Raw genomic sequence first — 20,072 nt, 5'->3', positions numbered from 1 at the left:
AAAAAGTCGTGGTTAATAATTTTGAGCACCTAAAATAAATGTCAGGTTTGGTGTTAGGCGCCTTACACAATTTTATGTAAGCCTCACAATAACCTTGCAAGTTAGGTATCCTTAATCGCATTTTGGTTATTATGGAAATAAGAGTGTGGCGACGTTCAGTAACAATAAACGTCACTAGGCTCCTGGGAGGCTGTAATCCCATTAAAGCCCAGCCTCCTTCTTCCCCGGGGGGAAAAACCCCTGACTCCGCTACTAACCCAGGTCTGGCCCCACCCCCACCATTACGCCTGCGCGCTCCCGGAGCCAGCCTCCTCCCCGCCGACACGCGGCGCGCTTGCGCACTGCTTCTCCATGTGGGCTCCGGCAGTCAGCGGGCCCGGCTGAGCAGTGGCGCCGAGAACCCCTCGGCAGCAGGACCCTGACACCAGCTCAGCAGCCTCCGCCGTCCTGCTGTTGCCCTCCTCTCTCGGTCTTTTCTCCCAGCGCACATCGCCATGGGCAAGAGCCGGACGAAGCGCTTCAAGCGGCCTCAGTTCTCTCCTACGGGCGACTGTCAGGCCGAGGCGGCGGCGAACGGGACTGAGGGAGAGGAGGACGACGGGCCGGCGGCGGAGCTGCTAGAAAAGGTGAAGCGGGGGCGCGCGGGGCTGCGAGGGGCGGGCTTCGCGCGGAGCCCCGGGGCAGCGCGGCGCGCCCCTGCCGCGGCCCCCGCGCCTGCGCTCTGCGCTGCGTCTGACACTTGCTCCTGTCCCGCAGCTCCAGCACCCGAGCGCCGAGGTCCGCGAGTGCGCCTGCGCGGGGTTGGCCCGGCTGGTGCAGCAGCGGCCTGCGTTGCCGGGCCTGGCGCGTCGGGACGCCGTGCGCCGCCTCGGGCCGCTGCTGCTGGACCCCAGCCTGGCGGTGAGGGAGACGGCGGCCGGCGCGCTGAGGTGAGCCGGGAGAGAGAGGGGTCGCGGCGGCCGGCCAGCACTGTGTGCGTGCCACGCACCGTCGATTATCTCCATGCCCTTGCCTTCGGCAGCTCGGGAGACCCAGAACTGCCCAGGGTCTCCCATTTGCAGAGGGGGGATTTGAACTCAGTCTGCAGACCCCTGAGGAGCGCACCCCTCTCCCCCAATCGCATTCCATCTGTCCAGCTGGCTGCTCCAGCTGCAAGCAGCCAACTGCCACGTATCCTCCTCCCCGCAAGGCCTAACATACATCGCTCCCTCTCCAGGAACCCCCAGAGTTCCGAGGTTCTGTGAGCTCTTCCAGTGCATGTGGCACGTGTTCTGGGTGCAGGGAGTTTGAGCAGGCAGAACATTGAGCAAGAGAGCTGAGATCCCTGCCTTCACAGAACCCGTGTTGATGAGACAAGAGACTAGTAAACAGGTAAAACAGGAAATACTAGATAGTGAGAAGTGCTATGGAGAGAAACAAGAGGATAATGAGTTGGAGGTGGGAAGTTACTTTAAGTTCTGATCTGTAGATGACACTTGATCTGATGCATCCGAGCCAGACATGAAAATCCAGGGCAAAAGCATTCCCGAAGGAGGGAAACAGCAAAGAAGTGAGGCAGCAAAGGACTTGGCCTGGTTGAAGAACAGGAAGTTTAGCGTGGCTTTGCAGGGCAGGGGTGGGTATTACAGATGAGGTTGGAGAAATGGACAGGGACTCAGGGGTGTAGGGCTAAAGGGCCTATGGTGAGCAGGAGTGGCCTGATCTAATTTACCTTTTGAAAAGGCTACTCTGGTGTCTGTGCAGAGAATGGACTGTAGAGGGGGCAAGAGTAGAAGGTAGTGTTTGCGATTCTTGCCGCTCTGTCTATATCATGTTGCATTTGGTGCTTTAGCAGGTATATTTTGTGTATCCACTGTGCTCCAAGCAGTGGGCTAGGCTGTGGGCATGTGTTAGTGAACAAGACAGATATGACTTCTGTCTTACAGCTTTGAGGCAGACAGGCATTAGCCAAATAATGATTTGGTTATAAATCATTATATATGATAGATAGATAGATAGATAGATAGATAGATAGATAGATAACTGGGGGGTTCAGAAAAGAAAGCCCTAAGGGAGGGGTGTTTGAGGTGAGCTCTAAGGGATGGATGGGGATTAGCCACATACTGGAGGAAACCACATGGAGGAAGCCCTACTCTTTCCCTGCAGCATATGTACACTGGGAGCTCCTGGAAGGTTGTGGGGGCGTTTTCTGCACACTGAGAGCTCCTGGAAGGTTGTGGGGGCGTCTTCTGATTCATCTCCGTCTTCAGTGCCTGGCACAGTGCTGTGCACTCAGAAGGCAAGCAAGCAGTGGCTTCCCAATTAAAATTCAGTTTAGCCTGGGTTGCTTCAGGGGCTGTCCTTCAGCCTCACCCTTGCTGCCCTTGGAAGTCTTGATCCCAAGAAAAGTTCCTTTCATGTAAGATCATGCTGTGATTTGTTCACATTAAATAGGAAAAGTCTTCTCTCTCTTACTGCCCCTGTAGCCATGTACCTGTGTATTGTTTCAGACTTGAAAATTAAGTTGTCACATGACAAAGTCATTTGTTTACATCATGTGAAACAAGGATCAGAACAGATGAAATCTTTGGATTGATTCTGTGGCATCTTTTTTTTTTTCCTAACGTTTGTTTATTTTTAAGAGAGAGAGAGAGACTGAGTGTGTGCGGGGAAGGGGTAGAGAGAGCCAGAGGGAAACAAAGAATCTGAAGCAGGCTCCAGGCTCTGAGCTGTCAGCACAGAGCCTGAAGAGAGACTCGAACCCACGGACAGTGAGACCATGACCTGAGCTGAAGTCGGATGCTTAACCAACTGAGCCACCCAGGCACCCCTGGTTCTGTAGCATCTTACAGAAATCATATGCAATGTCATCTGGAAAACCTTAAGTATGGGTAGAAATTACATTTGAGAACTTAAAAGTGTTTTTGTGATGTGTGCTCTGAGAAAGTAAAACCTATTTTAAACTTTTTGTGTAGAAATCTCAGTGCTTGTGGAGGTTTCGAAGTTTGTGATGACATGGTGACTAAGGATATCATGACTCCTCTGGTCGCACTGCTGAAAGAGGTAGGTGGTTTAAAAAGTATCTTCATGGCAGTTTTTAATTGTAGCTTTTAGTATACGCACTTAGATTTTTTTTTTTTTTAAAGCCCTTTGGTATTGGTTATTTTGTCTTCCCTCAAAACATTCTATGGGCATTTTATTTCTTTTCCTAGAAACACAGATTTCTTCTCATTATACCAGTCTCCATTATTTTGTCCCCACTATTTTTTATTTATATGCTAGTTGGAAAAGCCCTTTCTTTTTTTTTTTTTTATTTTTTTTATTTTTTTATTTTTTTTTTAATTTTTTTTAAAGACTTAATGTTTTTTATTTACTTTTTTTTTAAATTTTTTTTTTTTAACGTTTATTTTTGAGACAGAGAGAGACAGAGCATGAATGGGGGAGGGTCAGAGAGAGAGGGAGACACAGAATCTGAAGCAGGCTCCAGGCTCTGAGCGGTCAGCACAGAGCCTGACGCGGGGCTCGAACTCACGGACCGTGAGATCATGACCTGAGCCGAAGTCGGACGCTCAACCGACTGAGCCACCCAGGCGCCCCGAAAAGCCCTTTCTAAAACTATAGACTGACTCCTTTAGACCTTAAATTTTGTAAATAAAAGTAGTTTTTACATTTTTGTGTCAGGTGGTGTTTTATGTATTATTTAATCCTTCCAGCAGTCCTATTTGTAAGGTGTTACTCCTGTTTTACAGATGAGAAAACTGAGGCACGGACTAGGAATTTGCCATGAAGACTACATTAAGTTTTCAAATTTAACATCACGCCAACCTTAGTGCATGACGTAGTTGAAGGGAATAAGGCGCTCTCTTTCTCTCTAGGCTGCTTCTAGTCCACTATTCTGTATTGATACATAACTTTTATTTAAGGCTTTATAAAGAATATCCAATTTTGATGAGAGGCATCTCATCTTATTCTGTTCAGAGCATTGGTTCTGAACTGGTGGTGATTTTCCCTACAGGGGACATTTGTCAGTGTCTGGAGACACTTTTGAGGTGTTGGCTAGTGGGTAGAGGCCAAGGATGCTGCTAACATCCTGCAGTGCACATGTGAACCCCACAACAAAGAATCATCCAGTCCAAAATGTCAGCGGTACTGAGACTGAGAAGCTCTGCTTTAGAGGGGGCCATGGGCTGTGCTACAGGGCAGTCCTGCCCCGACTTCGGAGCCAGAATACATGGATCTGAATCCCAGCTTTGCCGTGTATTAAGCTACGCTTTCTGCAATCTCGTACCTCAGTTTTCCTTTTGTAGCAGAAGATTGGGGATAGTAGATCCTCTGCCTCACAGGTTATGGTCAGGATTAAATAACCTAATGTAAAAGTGCTTAGAGTAGTGCCTTGTGCATAGAAGGCCCTGTGTAGATGTTAGCTCCTATTGTGTGTTACCTTTCTGTGCCTGATTTACTGTCTTCATTGCATTAGATAAAATACTTTGTATTGATTCTACATTTTAAAGTGTTAAATGCTTTGTATCCAGTTTGCACAATGACTCGTGAACTTTTCTCATCTGTATTTCTTGCCAGAAGGGAACAGGACTGTGGGAAGGGTACTGCTTATGAGAATTTGATAAGCTCGTTAACCACTATAATTTCTGATGTTTAGTTTTTGTGGTTCTTCACTATCATTAGCCTTTTTGTTTAATTATTCTTTTGAACCAGGGTACTAATCATGATATTTGGTTGCAGTGTAGTGCCGGACTGGATTCAAATGAGATGTCTCCACAGGAAAAAAAAGATCAGAACAGAAATTCTATTGAGAACATAGTCAATGAGGCCATGAATGTGCTGTGGAATATATGGTAAGGTGCTTTCCGAACACAGCCTCCTGCTTCAACACTACTCAGGCTGCTGCTCTTTCTGCAAAACTGTAGAGAGAGCTCTGTTCTCCTTGGTGGGCCTGTGATCTTAGGTGATCTAAGATCAGCCCTGCCTCCCAAGCCCTTTTCCTCATAGCATCGCTGTCTCTGTTTTTGCTTTATGACTTCTCTCCAATCATTGCTGCTGACAGAAATAAGAGGAATCGTGGCCATTACCATGTACTCTACCCCAGTTACCCTCCACTGCCCGCATACGCTTGAGTGGTCATTGTCTTCAAGCTAGTCAAGCCCCTGTGCAGCAGCTCCTTCGGTCTAGCACCTGGACGAGACAGGGCCACAGACCTTGGCTGGTGCGTTATTCCTCCACCCTAGCAGTTGCCATTTGACAGGACCGCCGACGCCTGAGAAGAGCTCCCTTGTCCCCAGTAGGAAGAAGGCCATGCTCTCCATGATTGCAGCAGTGGCGGGGTGGTGTGGACTTGCTTTTAGAAATGGAAATGGCTAGAAACACTACCTGGACTTATTTTTTCCTACCCTATTTTATGTCCCACCTTTCTAACCGGATTGTGTCATAGTTCCTTATTTTCTGGTCAGCAGCAATGATACCTTCTGACCTAAAAGCACAGATGTATCTCAGAAAACAGGATTAAGTTGGATACTGAAAAGCTGCCCACACAGCAGTCTGAACGTGCCGATGATTTCATTTCAAACTAGTGGATGCATTCCACCAGAAAATTGGAGAGATCAGATTTGAGGAACTGAGCAAGTGGGTGGTTACAGTTTCCTGTACCCAGGAACTTTAGCTTATTTAATTGTTAGAAGTTTTAAAAATTTTTCTTTTTTTTAAAAAAATTTTTTTTTCAACGTTTATTTATTTTGGGGACAGAGAGAGACAGAGCATGAATGGGGGAGGGGCAGAGAGAGAGGGAGACACAGAATCGGAAGCAGGCTCCAGGCTCTGAGCCATCAGCCCAGAGCCTGACGCGGGGCTCGAACTCACGGACCGCGAGATCGTGACCTGGCTGAAGTCGGACGCTTAACCGACTGCGCCACCCAGGCGCCCTAAAAAATTTTCTTTGAAAAGAGCCTGAAAAAGTAGTCTTCACAGTGTCTCTTTCCTGAATGCCTGTGAGCCCTAACAGTACCGTTTCCAGTTGTTATAGCTTTTCACAGTTTTGTCTTATGCTTCATGATTTTAAATCCTATATGTTTAAGTTGTATACATGTGTATATATTTACAATGATCTTAACGCATGTATGCCTTATATTCCTGACTATATTTGATTCTGCTGTGGCCATCTTAAGGGTAGGCTCATAGCAGTGCTGTAGTAACTAGGTGGGGTAGGTAGGTAGACAGATGGACAGAGAGTCAGGCAGAAAGTAGTTTATCTTTAGATAACAAGATTGAATTTCGTAATTTAGTCACCTCTGTTTAATAACCTGATCCACTGTTTTATTGTATCATGTGTATATGTGGTATGAACAGAGGGATACTTTTCTCTGGAAACAGGAATAAAATTATTAAAATTACCTTTCTTTTATACCCTGTATTTCGTATACTTATTATATTTAGTTATATTTATTAATAACATTCTTAACATTAATTCTGATTTTTTTTATTAAAAGATAGTGTAGCTTCAACTATATTTATGATAGCAATTTCTCTTCTGCAGACTGCAAATTCTGCTTGCTGATTATAATAGTCTAGAAGGAGTGAATAAAATTCATTTTATTTTCTTTTAAATTTGTGCTTTTTGTTTTATAAGCATAGAGACCTTTTATCCTCACTTTATCTTACTATTACTGTTACACGGTGGGAGGAATAGTAGGCTGGACCCAAGGAACCACCACAAATAAAATGTGTGATCTTTGAATAGATCACTCCATCTTTTGGGGCCTAGGTTTCCTCCTGTATGAAATGAGGATTAGAAGTAAATGGTAGTGATTTCTAAGATCTCTTCCAGCTCTAGCTTCCTATAAGGAAACTGGCATGCAGGTAAAGAGATTGGTTAAAATGTCCTAGTGTGTTAGACATAAAAATACGGATGGCCACTTTTGTTTATGTACAGTGTGTATGAATGGGCATTGGTTTCTTCATCTATAAAAATGGTGGGTGCTTGACTCCAGTTCTTTAGTTCGTTTATAAAGCCTAATTTATCTTTTCATGAATTTCTGTGGTTGATTTCTTAATGTTAAAATGTGAATAGTAAAACTTTTTTTTCCCCCTTCAATTTAGTGAATGCAGTAGTAGAGCAGTATCTATATTCAACAAAGAAGGGTGTTTGGAGATTGTATTAAAGTATTTAAGTAGGTTTTCCACCAATGTTGACCTGGCTATTTCAGTAGGTAAGTGAAGAAAAGGTGATGATTTATTAAGTATGTATGGCCTTATTCAAAAATTTTATTCCAACATAGCATGTTTATTCTACAGGAGTGATTTTTTTTCTCATTATATATAAATGTGTAACTCAGTTCTGTTTGTTTTGGATCTTTTAAAATCTATGATTAATACTTTACTTACTCATACAGTTTTCCTGCTCTTCACTCTGAAAGGGAGGAAGGCAATTATGTGAGCAGGTGCGGTTTCTAGTGTATTACCATTCTTAGGCTTTATTAAGTCTTGAAGCTTTTATCTCCCATTTACTGAGAAGTAGTAACCCACAACTACCAGGCCTTTGAACCAAAGTTAATTGGAATCTAGACTTATTTAAATGTCTTGTACCACTATCTCATACTCCCAGCAGAACACTGATAACCTGTGCTTTTTTTGAGAGAGGAAAGTGAGTGATGGAAATTTCACATAGGTCTGCTTCCCTTCTGTGGGACAGAGAAAGCCCAGGCTGGCAGCTTCAGCTGCCTTGGCTCCCTCACTCTCTCTCTGGGGGGTGAGAGAGCCAAAGTGAGGATCCCTTATTCATTTCAGGAGACAGATTGGAGGGTGGGTGGCTCAACAGAACTCTGGGGACAGTGGAGAAATAATTGATGCAAAGCATTTCTTTTCTACCCATTATAATGACCAGGTATCCAGCTGTCCTTTTATTTAATTATGCATTTTTCCTGGCGTGGACTAAGTGTGTTTCCTCTTAGTGATGCTTCTTTTGTCTCTACTGGATACTTTTAAGAGAACAGAAAAAAAAAAAAAAATAGTGGAATCAATAATACTGGGAACAAATTTTAAATCAGTTTCTCAAAATGGAATCTTTGGTGGAAGGGTGATTTATGAGTAAATGTGGATCTTAAAAACAGTTGAACTAGGAAATTTGTAGGTGGCTTTTCATTTCAGAAGACAGTTTTTCTTACAATGAGGGAAATTGACAAAAGGTAGTTAATAGCTTTTATTTATTTTTTTAATTTTTTAAATATTTATTTATTTTTGAGAGACAGAGTGAGACAAAGTGAGACTGGGGGAGGGGCAGAGAGAGAGGGAGACACAGGAGTGGAAACAGGCTCCAGGCTCTGAGCTGTCAGCACAGAGCCTGACGTGGGACTCGAACCCACAGACTGTGAGATGATGAGATGATGACCTGAGCCGAAGTCGGACGCTCAACCGACTGAGCCACCCAGGCACCCCTAGTTAATAGCTTTTAAAAGTAAAACTTGACTTCTGTTTTTGTATCTTTTGTAGATTTAGTTATTTAAAAATTTTTTTCTCTAATAAACTTCTAAAAGATGGATCAGAATAAAATAATTTTGAATTGTATAATAGTGTTTTATTTCCGCATTTAGCTAGATTCGTGATTTTTTAAACAAATGTCAAGTTACTTTGGTTTGAAAATCAAGCAACATTCACGTGAAGTAAAGTGAACTTCTGAGACACTGTTCTTTATGTTAATATGGCTTTCTTTGCTCTTGTATTGTCTTTATGGTAGCAGCCATAGTTTTTCTAGGCTTTTGCTAAAGTGAATTTAGTTAGTCTCTTAGTGAAAAAAATTACATTTGGGCATACGTATATATATATATACGCACACACACACACATGCATATTTATGGGTTCGTATACAAATGTGTTTTGGGAACCAAACTAGATCACAGAAGTAGCATATATTTTGACTAATTTGGATGGGTATGGTCAGCTTTGAAATTTTGAGACCTGAAAGAAATGGGTTTGTTTGGATCACACTAAGAAAAACAAACTTGGGCTTGCTTCATCTTTGTGCTTCAGAGGTCTCTTCTGCCAGACCCGTCAGGCAATCCCAGTTGTTTTGGTACTTTCAGTTAATTATTTCTAATTTGCAAGTTGTAATCCATTATCTTGTTTTAGTACAAGGTAGGAAGTAAGTGCTAAATGACCATATGTCTATGAATACTGTAGCCATCTCTCAGTTTACTCATATTTTTATGTAAAATATTTTTTTAAGTCTTTTTTAATGTTTGTTTATTTTTGATAGAGAGCGAGCAGGGGGAGGGGCAAAGAGAGAGGGGGACAGAGGATCTGAGGCAGGCTCCAGGCTCTATGTTGACAGCCGAGAGCCTGACGCAGGGCTCAAACTCACAACCTGTGAGATCCTGACCTGAGCCACAGACGCTCAACCGACTCAACTCAACCCAGGTGCCCCTAAGATGCTTTTTTTCTTAAAGAAATGTTGCTTCGCTAGAAATAAGTGCCCTAAGTTTTAAGGTCATGCTAAATTTAAAGGAAGCCAGAATGACCCCAAACCTGGGGCTTGTTCTTGACAGTGGAGCTGCTAAGAGTGTTGTCTGTGTACTGGTGTTTGGTCCACAGGCTGTTTACTACCAGTCCACTGTAAGTACAGAAATTGAGGAGAAACTTTTGTAAATGTTCATAGCAATTCCATGTTGTCACAACATTTAAGAGCCTTTAAAATTGTATTTTGTGAAAGTATATTGTATAAAGAATTAGAAATTAAGAAAAAGAAAAAAGTCTTTCACTGATCTTCGAGGAGCCTCATTTGCATGTATCATGCTTGAGGTAAAGCGTATCTATCTTACAAAAGCTACCTGTGTCTGAAGAAGTTGTAAAGATGCAGATGTTTTCTGATGAGTTAGATTGGTATAAATTACCCTAGCAGAATTCATTTGTTTCTTAATTTTTATCTTTATAGCATATTGTTTGCAGACAGTGACTGAAGATAACCCAGAGCTACTGAACTCTTTCACTGCCCCAGCATTGCATGTACTGGAGTCAGCAATGCTTTCTCCTGTCAGTTCCATGGACTACATTCTGTTAAAGACATTGGTGGCAGGTAAAATTTAGCCATTTTGCGACAGTGTCCTTTTTTAGTAATATGTAATGGGTAGAGATGGGGGCCAAAATTCAATCATTCGTTCATTTCACCACATCAGGACTTTCCGGTATATGTCTGTTCTGAAAATTTAATATTTAAGTGGAGATTCAAGAGGTTATGCATAGGGGTGCCTGGGTGGCTCAGTTGGTTGAACATCTGATTCTTGGTTTCAGCTCAGGTCATAATCTCATGGTTTGTGGGCTCCTGATAGCATGGAGCCTGCTTGGAATTCTCTCTCTCTCTCTCTCTCTCTCTCTTTGTTCCTCTCCTGCTCATGCACTCTCTTTCTTTTTCTCTCTCTCAAAATAAATAAATAAACATTAAAAAAAATTACATGTAACGTAGAATTTGCCATCTTGACCATTTTTAAGTGTGCAGTTTAGTAGTGTTAAGTACATTCAACGTTGTTGTGCAACCAATCTCCAGGACTTTTCATCTTGCAAAAGTGAGGCTCTGTACACATTGGACAACTCCCCATCTCCCCCTCCTCCCGGCCCCCAGCAACCACCCGTCTACTTTCTGTTTCTATGAATTTGACTTCTTTAGGTGCCTCATATAAGTAGAATTATACAGTATTTTTCTTTCTGAAGCTGGCTAATTTATTATTTTATTAAAAAAATTTTTTTTAATGTTTATTTTTGAGAGATAGAGACACAGAGCATGAACACGGGAGGAGCAGAGAGATAGGGAGATGCAGAATTAGAAGCAGGCTCCAGGCTCCGAGCTGTCAGCACAGAGCCCGACACGGGGCTCAAACCCACAAACCGCGAGATCATGACCTGAGCCCAAGTCGGATGCTTAACCGACTGAGCCACCCAGGCCCCCTGTTTTATTATTTTAAAAAAATTAAAAAAAATTTTTTTAAAGTGAGCTCTCCACCCAACATGGGACTTAAACTCATGACTCCAAGATCAAAAGTAACAAGCTGTACCAACTGTGACTAATTTCATTTAGTATAACGCCCTCTGAGTTCATCCATGTTGTAACATGTGTCAGAATTTCCTTCCTTTTTGAGGCTGACTACTATTCCACTATATGTATTTATCACATTTTGTTTAACCATTCATCCATGGTTGGGCACTTGGGTTTGTGGCTGTTGAGTAATGCTGCTGTGAATATGGGTATACACATATCTGTTCGAGTCCCTGCTTTCACTTCTTTTGGGTAGGTACCAGGAAGTATTTTTATTTTAACTGACTAACGAGTAACAGGTGGCTCCTGTTCTGTAGAACCTGCTCTCTGGTTTTTCCATGAGACCTTGGAATTTTAGTACATTTAATTCTACTCCTGGAGTATAAGAAGCTGCCTAGGAGGGCAGCTCAGGTTAAGATGAAAGAGAGTGGGCAACTTAATTTGTCATTTCAAGTGAAACCTGATCAGCCTTCTCTTGGTCTGTTGCTGTGTGGTGTATCAGAGAAAGGCATTGAGTGCCAAGGAAGGGAGATGATTGCGGAGGATGGTAACAAAGAGAGCTGCCTCTGTGCAAAGCTTTTTTTTGTGTGTGTGGACATTTAATAAAAACTAAACAGGGGTGGAGGAGGGTTTGACATTTTTTGAAATCCCATCTGAGCTTAAAGAACCAATCTCATGGAAACTGGATTTAATAAAAGCTTTCACAGGGGATTCCTTATGTGCATTTCTCCCCCTCCCCTCCCCCCAGGAACAGTTTGGAACCTAAAAGACATTATTCCATCCAAGAGTCAGGCAGAAATCATAAATGCCATACTGAAGATCTTATCGGAAGTGTTGGAAGTGGATGCTGGTGAAATAGTTATTCAAATGAAGGAGGCCGAAACTCAAAGGTTAAAAGCGGCAGCAGAGACGGAGGAGATACGAGAGAATGCCAATGGTGACCATCTGATTGAAGACGATGAAATGGAAGAAATTCCTCATAAAAGAAAAGTCAGAAGGAAAACTTTCATTTCAGATTTACTTCCAGTAAGTCAGATTGATGCTTGCAATCCTGGATTAATACAGCTGTTTTCTTTTAATAGGTCGCCAAAGCTTTGCAGAAAAATGTTACAGCAAAATTAAATATGACGTGAACTCCAGTAAAAATCAGTCCTTTTTCCCCATCGACTCTCATGGTCACATTATAAATCTACTCCCAAAGGGGGAAAAGAAATCTATCTAAAATTAAACTTTTATATACAGAATATTTCAAAGAGGGGATAGACCCGTCCTTTTAGAACACTTTAAATAGCATGCAGACACCTTCCTAACTCCTGTGTCTCCCCTCTTTGTTACATATTTTGCCAGACTATCTTCAAACTAAAGGAATTTTTACTTTGCTTGGCTTGTCCCTTGCATTCTTGTCTCTTTTTAGTATTTATCCTTAAAAATAGCAAGCCCTCGTTTGCCCACTGCTGCTGGGCAGAGAAGGTTGGGTGCTTATGAGAATTGATGGGTTTTAGGGTTTGCCGAACGGGTGGTTGTGACATGCTTGTGTCGGAGTAAAGGTGAGCAAACTTAGGTGCAGGGAGCATGTCAGCGGAGCCGGTCAGCAGAGATGGAGCCATACCTTGGAAAAACATTTCCCCCAAGGAGGAGAGCAGGGTGGACAGCAGGTTGGCTTTCTTCATTCAGGTGCACATTTTCTGTGCTCCTGCAGTGTGCCAGGCACCATGCCAGATGCTGATGCTAGAAAGACAAGACATTTTCATCTTAAGGGACCTTCTCCATCTTGGGAGGACAGACCCATAATTAGGATGTATTATAATATGCCGTGCCAGGAGCAGTGATAGGGCTGTGCACAGATTTCTGAGGGAGTAGTGTTTTATAGAGAGGCACACCAGATCTATGGCCCTGATGGGAGGGGAGAGGAGAGGAAGAGGTAGTCAGAGCAGGCTTTTTGGACAGAACACCTCACTGTCTAGGATGGGGAAGGAACAGCATGACGAAAGCAGGTTGGTGTCGTTAGGGGGCCTGGAGGCAGGGGAGATCAGTGAGGCTGCTGGCTTTCTTCATTCCGAAGGAGGAGGATGAAGCCTGGGCCGGGAGAGTGCTATTTCCATTCCCTCACACTTTCTGCAGTTCTGCATGTGGCTTGTCCCGATTTGTATAAAGTGAACTGAAACTGAGAGCTGTCTTTAGTCAGTGTCTTAGAGTTTTGAGAAGTTGGTGCCCAATAAAAATTCTCTAAATGGAATATACCTGAAAAGAAATATAACAGTATCTTACTTTCCTGGGTTCACAAAGTCTTGTAAAGCACGGATCGGTGCTACTTTAGCGAAGTCAAAATGTTGTAGCTGGAGCTACTCTCCCGCCCCCGTGGCTAGCCCTTAGGTACACAGCAGCGCGGTGAGTTGTGGGGCCAATATGAAAGTGAGAAGCCTGGAGCTGCTTGCAAACATAAAGTCGCTTCAAAATCATGGCACCCCTTTTGGTGCAGGCAGGCACATATTTGAACCCCAGATTTCTTTTTTGTCTGTAGTCTGAGTATAATTTAAAGCCAGTAAAACAAGATAGAGAAAGGCATAGCCGTGTGCCTTATCCTCACAAAGGGGTATTTATAAAGAACCCTAGGAACATTTTTCTGTTCAGTTGTCACGGGAAGGGTCAGTCCTGGATCTGGGACATACATGGCTTCCATCTGGGGAAAGTGACAGATCAGGGCTTGGAGGCTCTTATGCAGCCGTGGTATTGTGCTGACCTTATCCCAACCTGTGCACACAGACCACGTTTTACCACGACAAATGCCCGTCAGCAGAAGCCGAGATTACAGGTGGGCTGTCAGGGAACCCTGAAATACCTGAAACCCCTCCCGGGGAGCGGGAGAACAGCACCCTGGAGTTCTCCACCCTCAGCCTTGCTTCCAAGGGACTCCTAGGGGGAGAAGGTGGGGACTGAGATCCATGTCTACCAAGACGAAAGTGCCATGGTGTAAAAAATGTTGATATTTAACTGTTATTTAGGCACTTACTCTCCCAGCTATTATTTAAAAATAGAACATTGGTGCTTATAAAATGCAGTGTTTTCTCATAACAAAACTTGTTTTTTAAAGTCTATTAACATAACCCAGTAGACAGGATGGTTAACACGCTGGTCAGCCAGCCAGTGTTTAAGTGCCAGTAGGGTGCTGGGCATCATGCTGGTATGTGCCAGGAATATAAAGTGTGTAATGCTTGTCGGCTCTGGTCTTTCTCACTGCCCGGTGGCTGGTGCAGGAGTCCTTCGGCATCAAAACCTTTAATCACATCATTTAACTTAAGAAGGTATGGCCACAAATATGTAGAGAAGGAACCAGCCCAAGTTGTTGTTTTAGCATAGGCAGAACTAGAGGAGTCCCTCGCCCAGCTTCCACAGTTATCAGTGATCAAATCATAGTCTGTTTTATTTCATCTATTTCCCCACCTTCTCTCCCATCTCAGTGCTGAACATTTTGAAGCAAATCTCAGATGTCATAACATTTCATCTAGATTGGCTCTTTATGTTAGTTTGATGACAGTAAGAAGCAGGGAACTGTTCTGAGCAAGAGAATTACATAAAGAAGTAGAACTTAATTTCAGGATTCTGCTGAGTCAGATCTTCATACATCTCAAGGGAATGGGAGCTCAGCAACAACATATCTTACTTAACTTTGAGTCTACTCTAATGTTTACTTGAACATCATATGCACAGCAGATAGGAATAATTTTCATGTACATTCTTGCCAGTGATAAAAGGAATACAAATGGAGGGATTCCTAAGCTACATGTTTTAAATTAACACGTTGCTTTTAAAATAATTATTAATAAATGTATTATCTTTTATTATTTTAAATTTATTACTATTTTGTTTTTGTTGTAGATACTTATTTAAAAATTTTTTTTTTATTTTGAGAGAGAGAGCACAAGCTGGGGAGAGGGGCAGAGAGAGAGGGAGACAGAATCCCAAGCAGGCTCTGCACCATCAGTCTGATGCGGGGTCTCAAACCCATGAACCATGAGGTCACGACCTGAGCCAAAGCTATGAGTTGGATGTCTAACTGACTGGGTCACCCAGGTGCCCCAGATTTCACTTTAAGGAACCTCTGCATCCAGTGTGGGGCTTGAGCTTACAACCCTGAGATCAAGAGCTGTATGCCGTACCGACTGTGCTGGCCAGACACCCCTATTTATTATTCTTTAATAATAATTTTGAACATTGGCTGGCTCAGTCAGAGGAGCATGTGACTCTTGATCTCGGGGTCGTGGGTTTGAGCCCCACATCAGGTGTAAAGATTACATAAATAAAACTTTAAAAAAATAAAAATAAATAGTTTTGAACATGGTTCAAAATTACAGTCAAATCATTGTACAAGAAGTTGGTGGGAGATTGTAAATCAGTATGAACCTTTTTGAAGGGAAAATAGGAACATGTCACAGGATCTGTAGATGTCCCTTTGACCCAGTAAATCTGAGGAAATGTCATATCCCAGTAACCTGTAATATTCCAAATTAGTGGAATGCTTAATAAATGACAGTGTATCTGTTAAATAGAATACTGTAGAGGCATTGAGAAGGCAGTTAGAAACCTGTTGAATTTGGGAAGCATTCAGACAATGAAATACACGTTATTTTTAGCTTACGCACTCTTCTGGAATATCAGTGTAGCTATTTCACTTTTCATAGGTAACTTGAGAATTAAGGTCATGTAAATTTATACAGCCCATTTTAAGAATAGTAATTGATAAGTTCATGTTAATTATTTCCAGAGGAAAAAAGTTCTCCCCTTTTTTCAGTCTTAAAGAAATGCTTTATTGCGGTCTTCAAAGAAAGCCAGGAAGCAAGCCTGTCTGCGTATACGGGCTTGTTAGTAATTCTTGTTAATGCAGTCTTTTCCAAGAGGACGTGTAAGCATCTAAAAGCAGGTTTGTTGTGGATAAGTGCCTGGTCTCTGAAATGAGCTCTTGTTTTAATCTTAGTGGGCTGAGCTCCTTCTTAACACATTAGATTAAGTTTCAGGGTGAATTCAGTTCAGAATTCCTGAATATTTACCTCTTCTCTGCAGCTAACTAAGCAACACTTAGAGAACAGCCATTCAGAGAGATGGAAGCACAGTTATCAGTGGCCTGCTGCACAGTGCCAAGAGGAATCATAATGCTTATTTGTACTTGAGCACGTTAGGACTTTTCTTCTGGCTGCCCCATCCCCCAAGCGCTCTAGTCCAAGGGTAGAAATCATGTAGTAGGCTTTAACTAAGGACATCCACGTGAAAATATTTTCCCAAACATTGAGAGTTGGTTGGTTGATTTTTTTTTTTTTTTTTTTTTAAAGCCCACTGACAAGGAACTGAGAGAAGCCATAGCATTGTTGACAGCTCAGCAGACTGCTCTGGAAATTATCGTCAACATGTGCTGCAGTGAAGGTTTGTCACCAGTTTACACTGAGACATTCTCCCCCTGGACTGAAAGGGCAGCTTCCATGAGGATTTTCTTAAATATTCCAATTATGTGTGGTTCGCACTCTTCCCAGATCCCTCCGACGATGAGTGGGAAGAGCTTTCTAGCAGCGATGAGAGTGATGCATTTATGGAGAATTCCTTCAGCGAGTGTGGTGGCCAGTTGCTCTCTCCCCTCTGCCTCTCCCATGAGGTTCACACTGCTTTCACCAACTACCTCATCCCAAAGAAGGTAGTCTGTTTTAAGTCTAGCCTCATTCTGGAGCATGGGGAGGGCTAGCTATTCACTGTGTATGGGAAAGAGGTTTGCTCACACTGTAGGTAACTGGCAGGAAGCAAGCTAGGACTAACGGTACCGGGAGTATGAGGAACAGTAAGTAGGTCCTCACCATGTCTGACCATTTCACGTAGAGGTAACATGTTGGGATTTGAAAAAGGGATCTTGTGTAAAATGACACTACTCTTTAACCTTTGCTTTACTGCCTTCTTTTAAATCTAGATTTTTGAGAAAACTGCCTTTCCAAACAGCATTGCAGTTGACCTATGTTCTAGAAGTCCCACTTGGAAATCTTTGGTTAGAAAGTAAGAACTTTTCTATTTTCAAAACTATTTGTTATTATGTGATTATGTGAAACGATGGGCCTTTAAATAGAAGATGCTGACTCCCCCCAGATTCAAGAGTTCTATTCTTATGTGTATTCCCTAGAAAAAGGGGTGCATATGTGCACTAAGCCATGAGAATGTACATGGCAGTGTGGTTCATAGTTGCCCCAACCTGCCAACAACCTCAGTGTCCATCAGCAGCAGAATGGATAAATAAATTTTGACATAATCATGCAGCAGAATATGTACAGCACTAAAAAAATAAAAATAAAAATAAACCGAACTGGAACATTGAGCAAGAAGGCAAGGCACAAAAGAATAATCACACTGTGATTCCACTTTTACAAAGTTCAAAACCTGGTAACACTTAACTGTTTTGTCTCAAGAGACATACGTAGGTGATAAACCTATAAAGAAGAGCAAGGAAATGTTTACCATAAAAGTCTGGATAGTGGTGACCTTTAGGGGTCAGAGAGGTGGGGTGTGATAGGGAAGGGGTAGATGGGCTGTGGGGGTGCTGGCGGTGTTTATTATCTGGGTGCACAGTGTTTGCTTTATAAAATATGAATAAACTATTAAACTCTATATATGTGTTGAGCATTTTACGTATGTTATATTTCACAATTAAAAATAGTTCAGATGCTGCTGTGCATAAAAATTTTTCTAAAGCAGATTCCCTGTGACTCATAAGTGAGTAATTGTGCCGCGAGCCCTGAGTGCTCAAGCAATTTGATTAGGTAGATAAACAGTTCACCTTAAGATTCTTTGTTAATAGCCATATACCTTCTGCTTGCAGATATTCCCAGCTAGAGCCTGAAGCTTAGGTGGAAAGTTAATGCTGGATTCTGTTGGGTAACAGACCGCATTAGGGAAACAGACCTCATTTTTTTCGCTTCCTTTCCAGGATGAACACTATTCAGTGCAGAGCCCTCGTGTGTCTCCAGAGTCTCGTATCCCTCCTGGATGTGGACCATCTGGGGGGAGCCGCAGCTCTTCAGACACTTGCACAACATCTGTCACAGCTGCTTTTTTCACAGCCAGGTAAATATTTAGGCCTCATTGCAAAAGACTGTTTGGATCAAGCAGAATTTTGAAGGGCCAGGAACTTGGACTTTGGCATTGTACTGTGTTTGTCATCCAACCTGAAGAAACCTTTCCCAAGCACTAAGAGTCATATTTATAGTTGCCAGAGGTATAGGGTCCAGCCCATATGCTGGTTTATGGGTTGTATTTGTTTTATTATTAAGATTTCTTGCATCCAGTTATGTCACGCCAATAAGGGTGAATCACAAATATCGTAAATATTAAGCCCCATTAAGATATTCAGGTAATTCTCTAGTCTTTCTTTTTCTTTCTTTTTTTAAGCATTCTTTTTTTTTCTTTCTTAGATTTTTTTTCTTTTTTTATTTTTATTTGAGAGAGAAAGAGCAAGAGGGAGAGAGGGGCAGGGAGAGAGAGAGAGAGCGAGAGTGAGTGAGAGAGAATCCCAAGTGGGTCCATATTGTCTGCACAGAGCCCGACCCAGGGCTTGATCCCACAATCCTGGGATCATGACCTGAGCCAAAATCAGAGGTCGGACGCTTAACTGAGTGAGCCACCTGGCCACCCTATTTAGTCTTTATTTTTCTTCATTTTTCTTCTTAAACATAAAACCATTGATTTATATTTGATTGGGTAATCTATACATGTATCACAGAATTCACAAGTTACTACAGGACATAAAGCAGAGAGCCTCCCTCCTTTTCCTCACACCACCCAGTTCCTCTCCCAGAGTCCATCACTGTTACCAGTTTCTTGTGTGTTCTTCCAGAGAAATTCTCAATATCAAATATGTATATGATTTGAAAAAAAAGTATATACATGTGTTCTTAAGGCAAATGGTAGACTACCAGATAACAATACCGTACCCTGCTTTTTTCTAACACATTCCTATTTTCAAATACCTTTGCATGGTAAGAGGTATTACCAAGGTCTCTAATATGGATCAATTTCATTTGTACATAGAGACCTAGGGAGATGCCATATGTAGTTAACTATTTTTTCTAAGTGACCTAGCTGTATAAGGGTTAATGCATGTTCTTCTAACAGATTTTCATAGTTTGTGGTAGTAGAATCTCATTTGACTTGGTCACATGACAGTATAGCAGCTCAAGCCAAACAAACAATGAGAGACTGAGAGGGAGGGAAAAATAGTACTTTATGTAGCAAAGGAAAATTCTCCACATTGCCCTACTTAACATGTATGTCTGCAGTGAGAGTAATTTGGGAGATAAGAATTTGCTGCTCTCAGATCCTCAATTTCAGAGTGTCTTTAGGGAGTTTTTGAGGGTAAACTTGAAGATATATAATATTTGCTTTCTGTACTAACCTTAGAATTTAACCACCAAATAAGATGTAACCTCGCTGTGTTACCATTGGTGTATTACTCACAAATCTCATTGTAAAGTATTTACTTGACGTATCTCTCCTCTTTTTAGACACACCATTAAGTCAAGAGCTGAAACTCCTAGGGGCACCAGGCTGGCTCAGAGGAGCATGTGTCTCTTGATTTGGGGTCATGAGTTTGAGACCCATGTTGGGGGTAGAGATCACTTATATAAATAAGACTTCAAAAAAAAAAAGTTGAAACTCTTAAAAGATCAAAACATGGTCGATTTTGACTACATGCAAGTGTCTGTATAAACATTCATTCGAGAGTTGCTCCCCAGTTCTTTGTTTTAAAGATTTTTAAATTATCATTATTTTTAAATATTTTATTTTTAAGTAATCTCTCCACCCAACATAGGGCTCAAACTCAACCCCGAGATAAGAGTCATTTGCAACTCTGATTGAGCCAGTCAGGTACCCAATTCCCAGTTCTTTTAGACATCTATTTTGCACTCCATCAAGTTAATACGAGGTGCTGTGGTTTTAATAGTGCATGTTTCAGAAGTTCTACGTCATTTTTAAAAATTGAGTAAATGTTCAGAAACCCGTATATAGTTATTCTGTCTCTCCTGACCTTCCAACATTA

The 20,072-nt window shown here is 42.1% G+C and overlaps 1 protein-coding gene across 3 annotated transcripts in view; it reads left to right on the top strand.

Moving 5' to 3' along the window:
- The first annotated feature begins 327 nt into the window (after positions 1 to 327).
- The window catches only part of HEATR3 (HEAT repeat containing 3), a 40,237-nt gene continuing 20,492 nt past the window's right edge, over positions 328 to 20,072 (top strand). For 2 of the 3 annotated variants that reach the window (XM_047835943.1, XM_047835942.1), the window contains exons 1-11: positions 328 to 626; positions 757 to 929; positions 2,955 to 3,042; positions 4,720 to 4,832; positions 7,087 to 7,196; positions 9,914 to 10,054; positions 11,757 to 12,034; positions 16,333 to 16,423; positions 16,531 to 16,688; positions 16,956 to 17,038; positions 17,964 to 18,100. In XM_047835943.1, the coding sequence (XP_047691899.1) occupies positions 495 to 626; positions 757 to 929; positions 2,955 to 3,042; positions 4,720 to 4,832; positions 7,087 to 7,196; positions 9,914 to 10,054; positions 11,757 to 12,034; positions 16,333 to 16,423; positions 16,531 to 16,688; positions 16,956 to 17,038; positions 17,964 to 18,100 (1,504 nt within the window). In that variant the 5' untranslated portion in view covers positions 328 to 494. Of the gene's footprint in view, positions 627 to 756; positions 930 to 2,954; positions 3,043 to 4,719; positions 4,833 to 7,086; positions 7,197 to 9,913; positions 10,055 to 11,756; positions 12,035 to 16,332; positions 16,424 to 16,530; positions 16,689 to 16,955; positions 17,039 to 17,963; positions 18,101 to 20,072 lie in introns of those variants that run through there. The other variant, XM_047835944.1, reaches the window with a different exon arrangement.

The sequence above is a fragment of the Prionailurus viverrinus genome, chromosome E2 (genome assembly GCF_022837055.1).
Source record: "Prionailurus viverrinus isolate Anna chromosome E2, UM_Priviv_1.0, whole genome shotgun sequence".
In the NCBI taxonomy this organism is placed as follows: Eukaryota; Metazoa; Chordata; class Mammalia; order Carnivora; family Felidae; genus Prionailurus; species Prionailurus viverrinus.
Note: the sequence above shows the minus strand (reverse complement) of the source record. Positions and strands in the feature narration are given on the sequence as shown.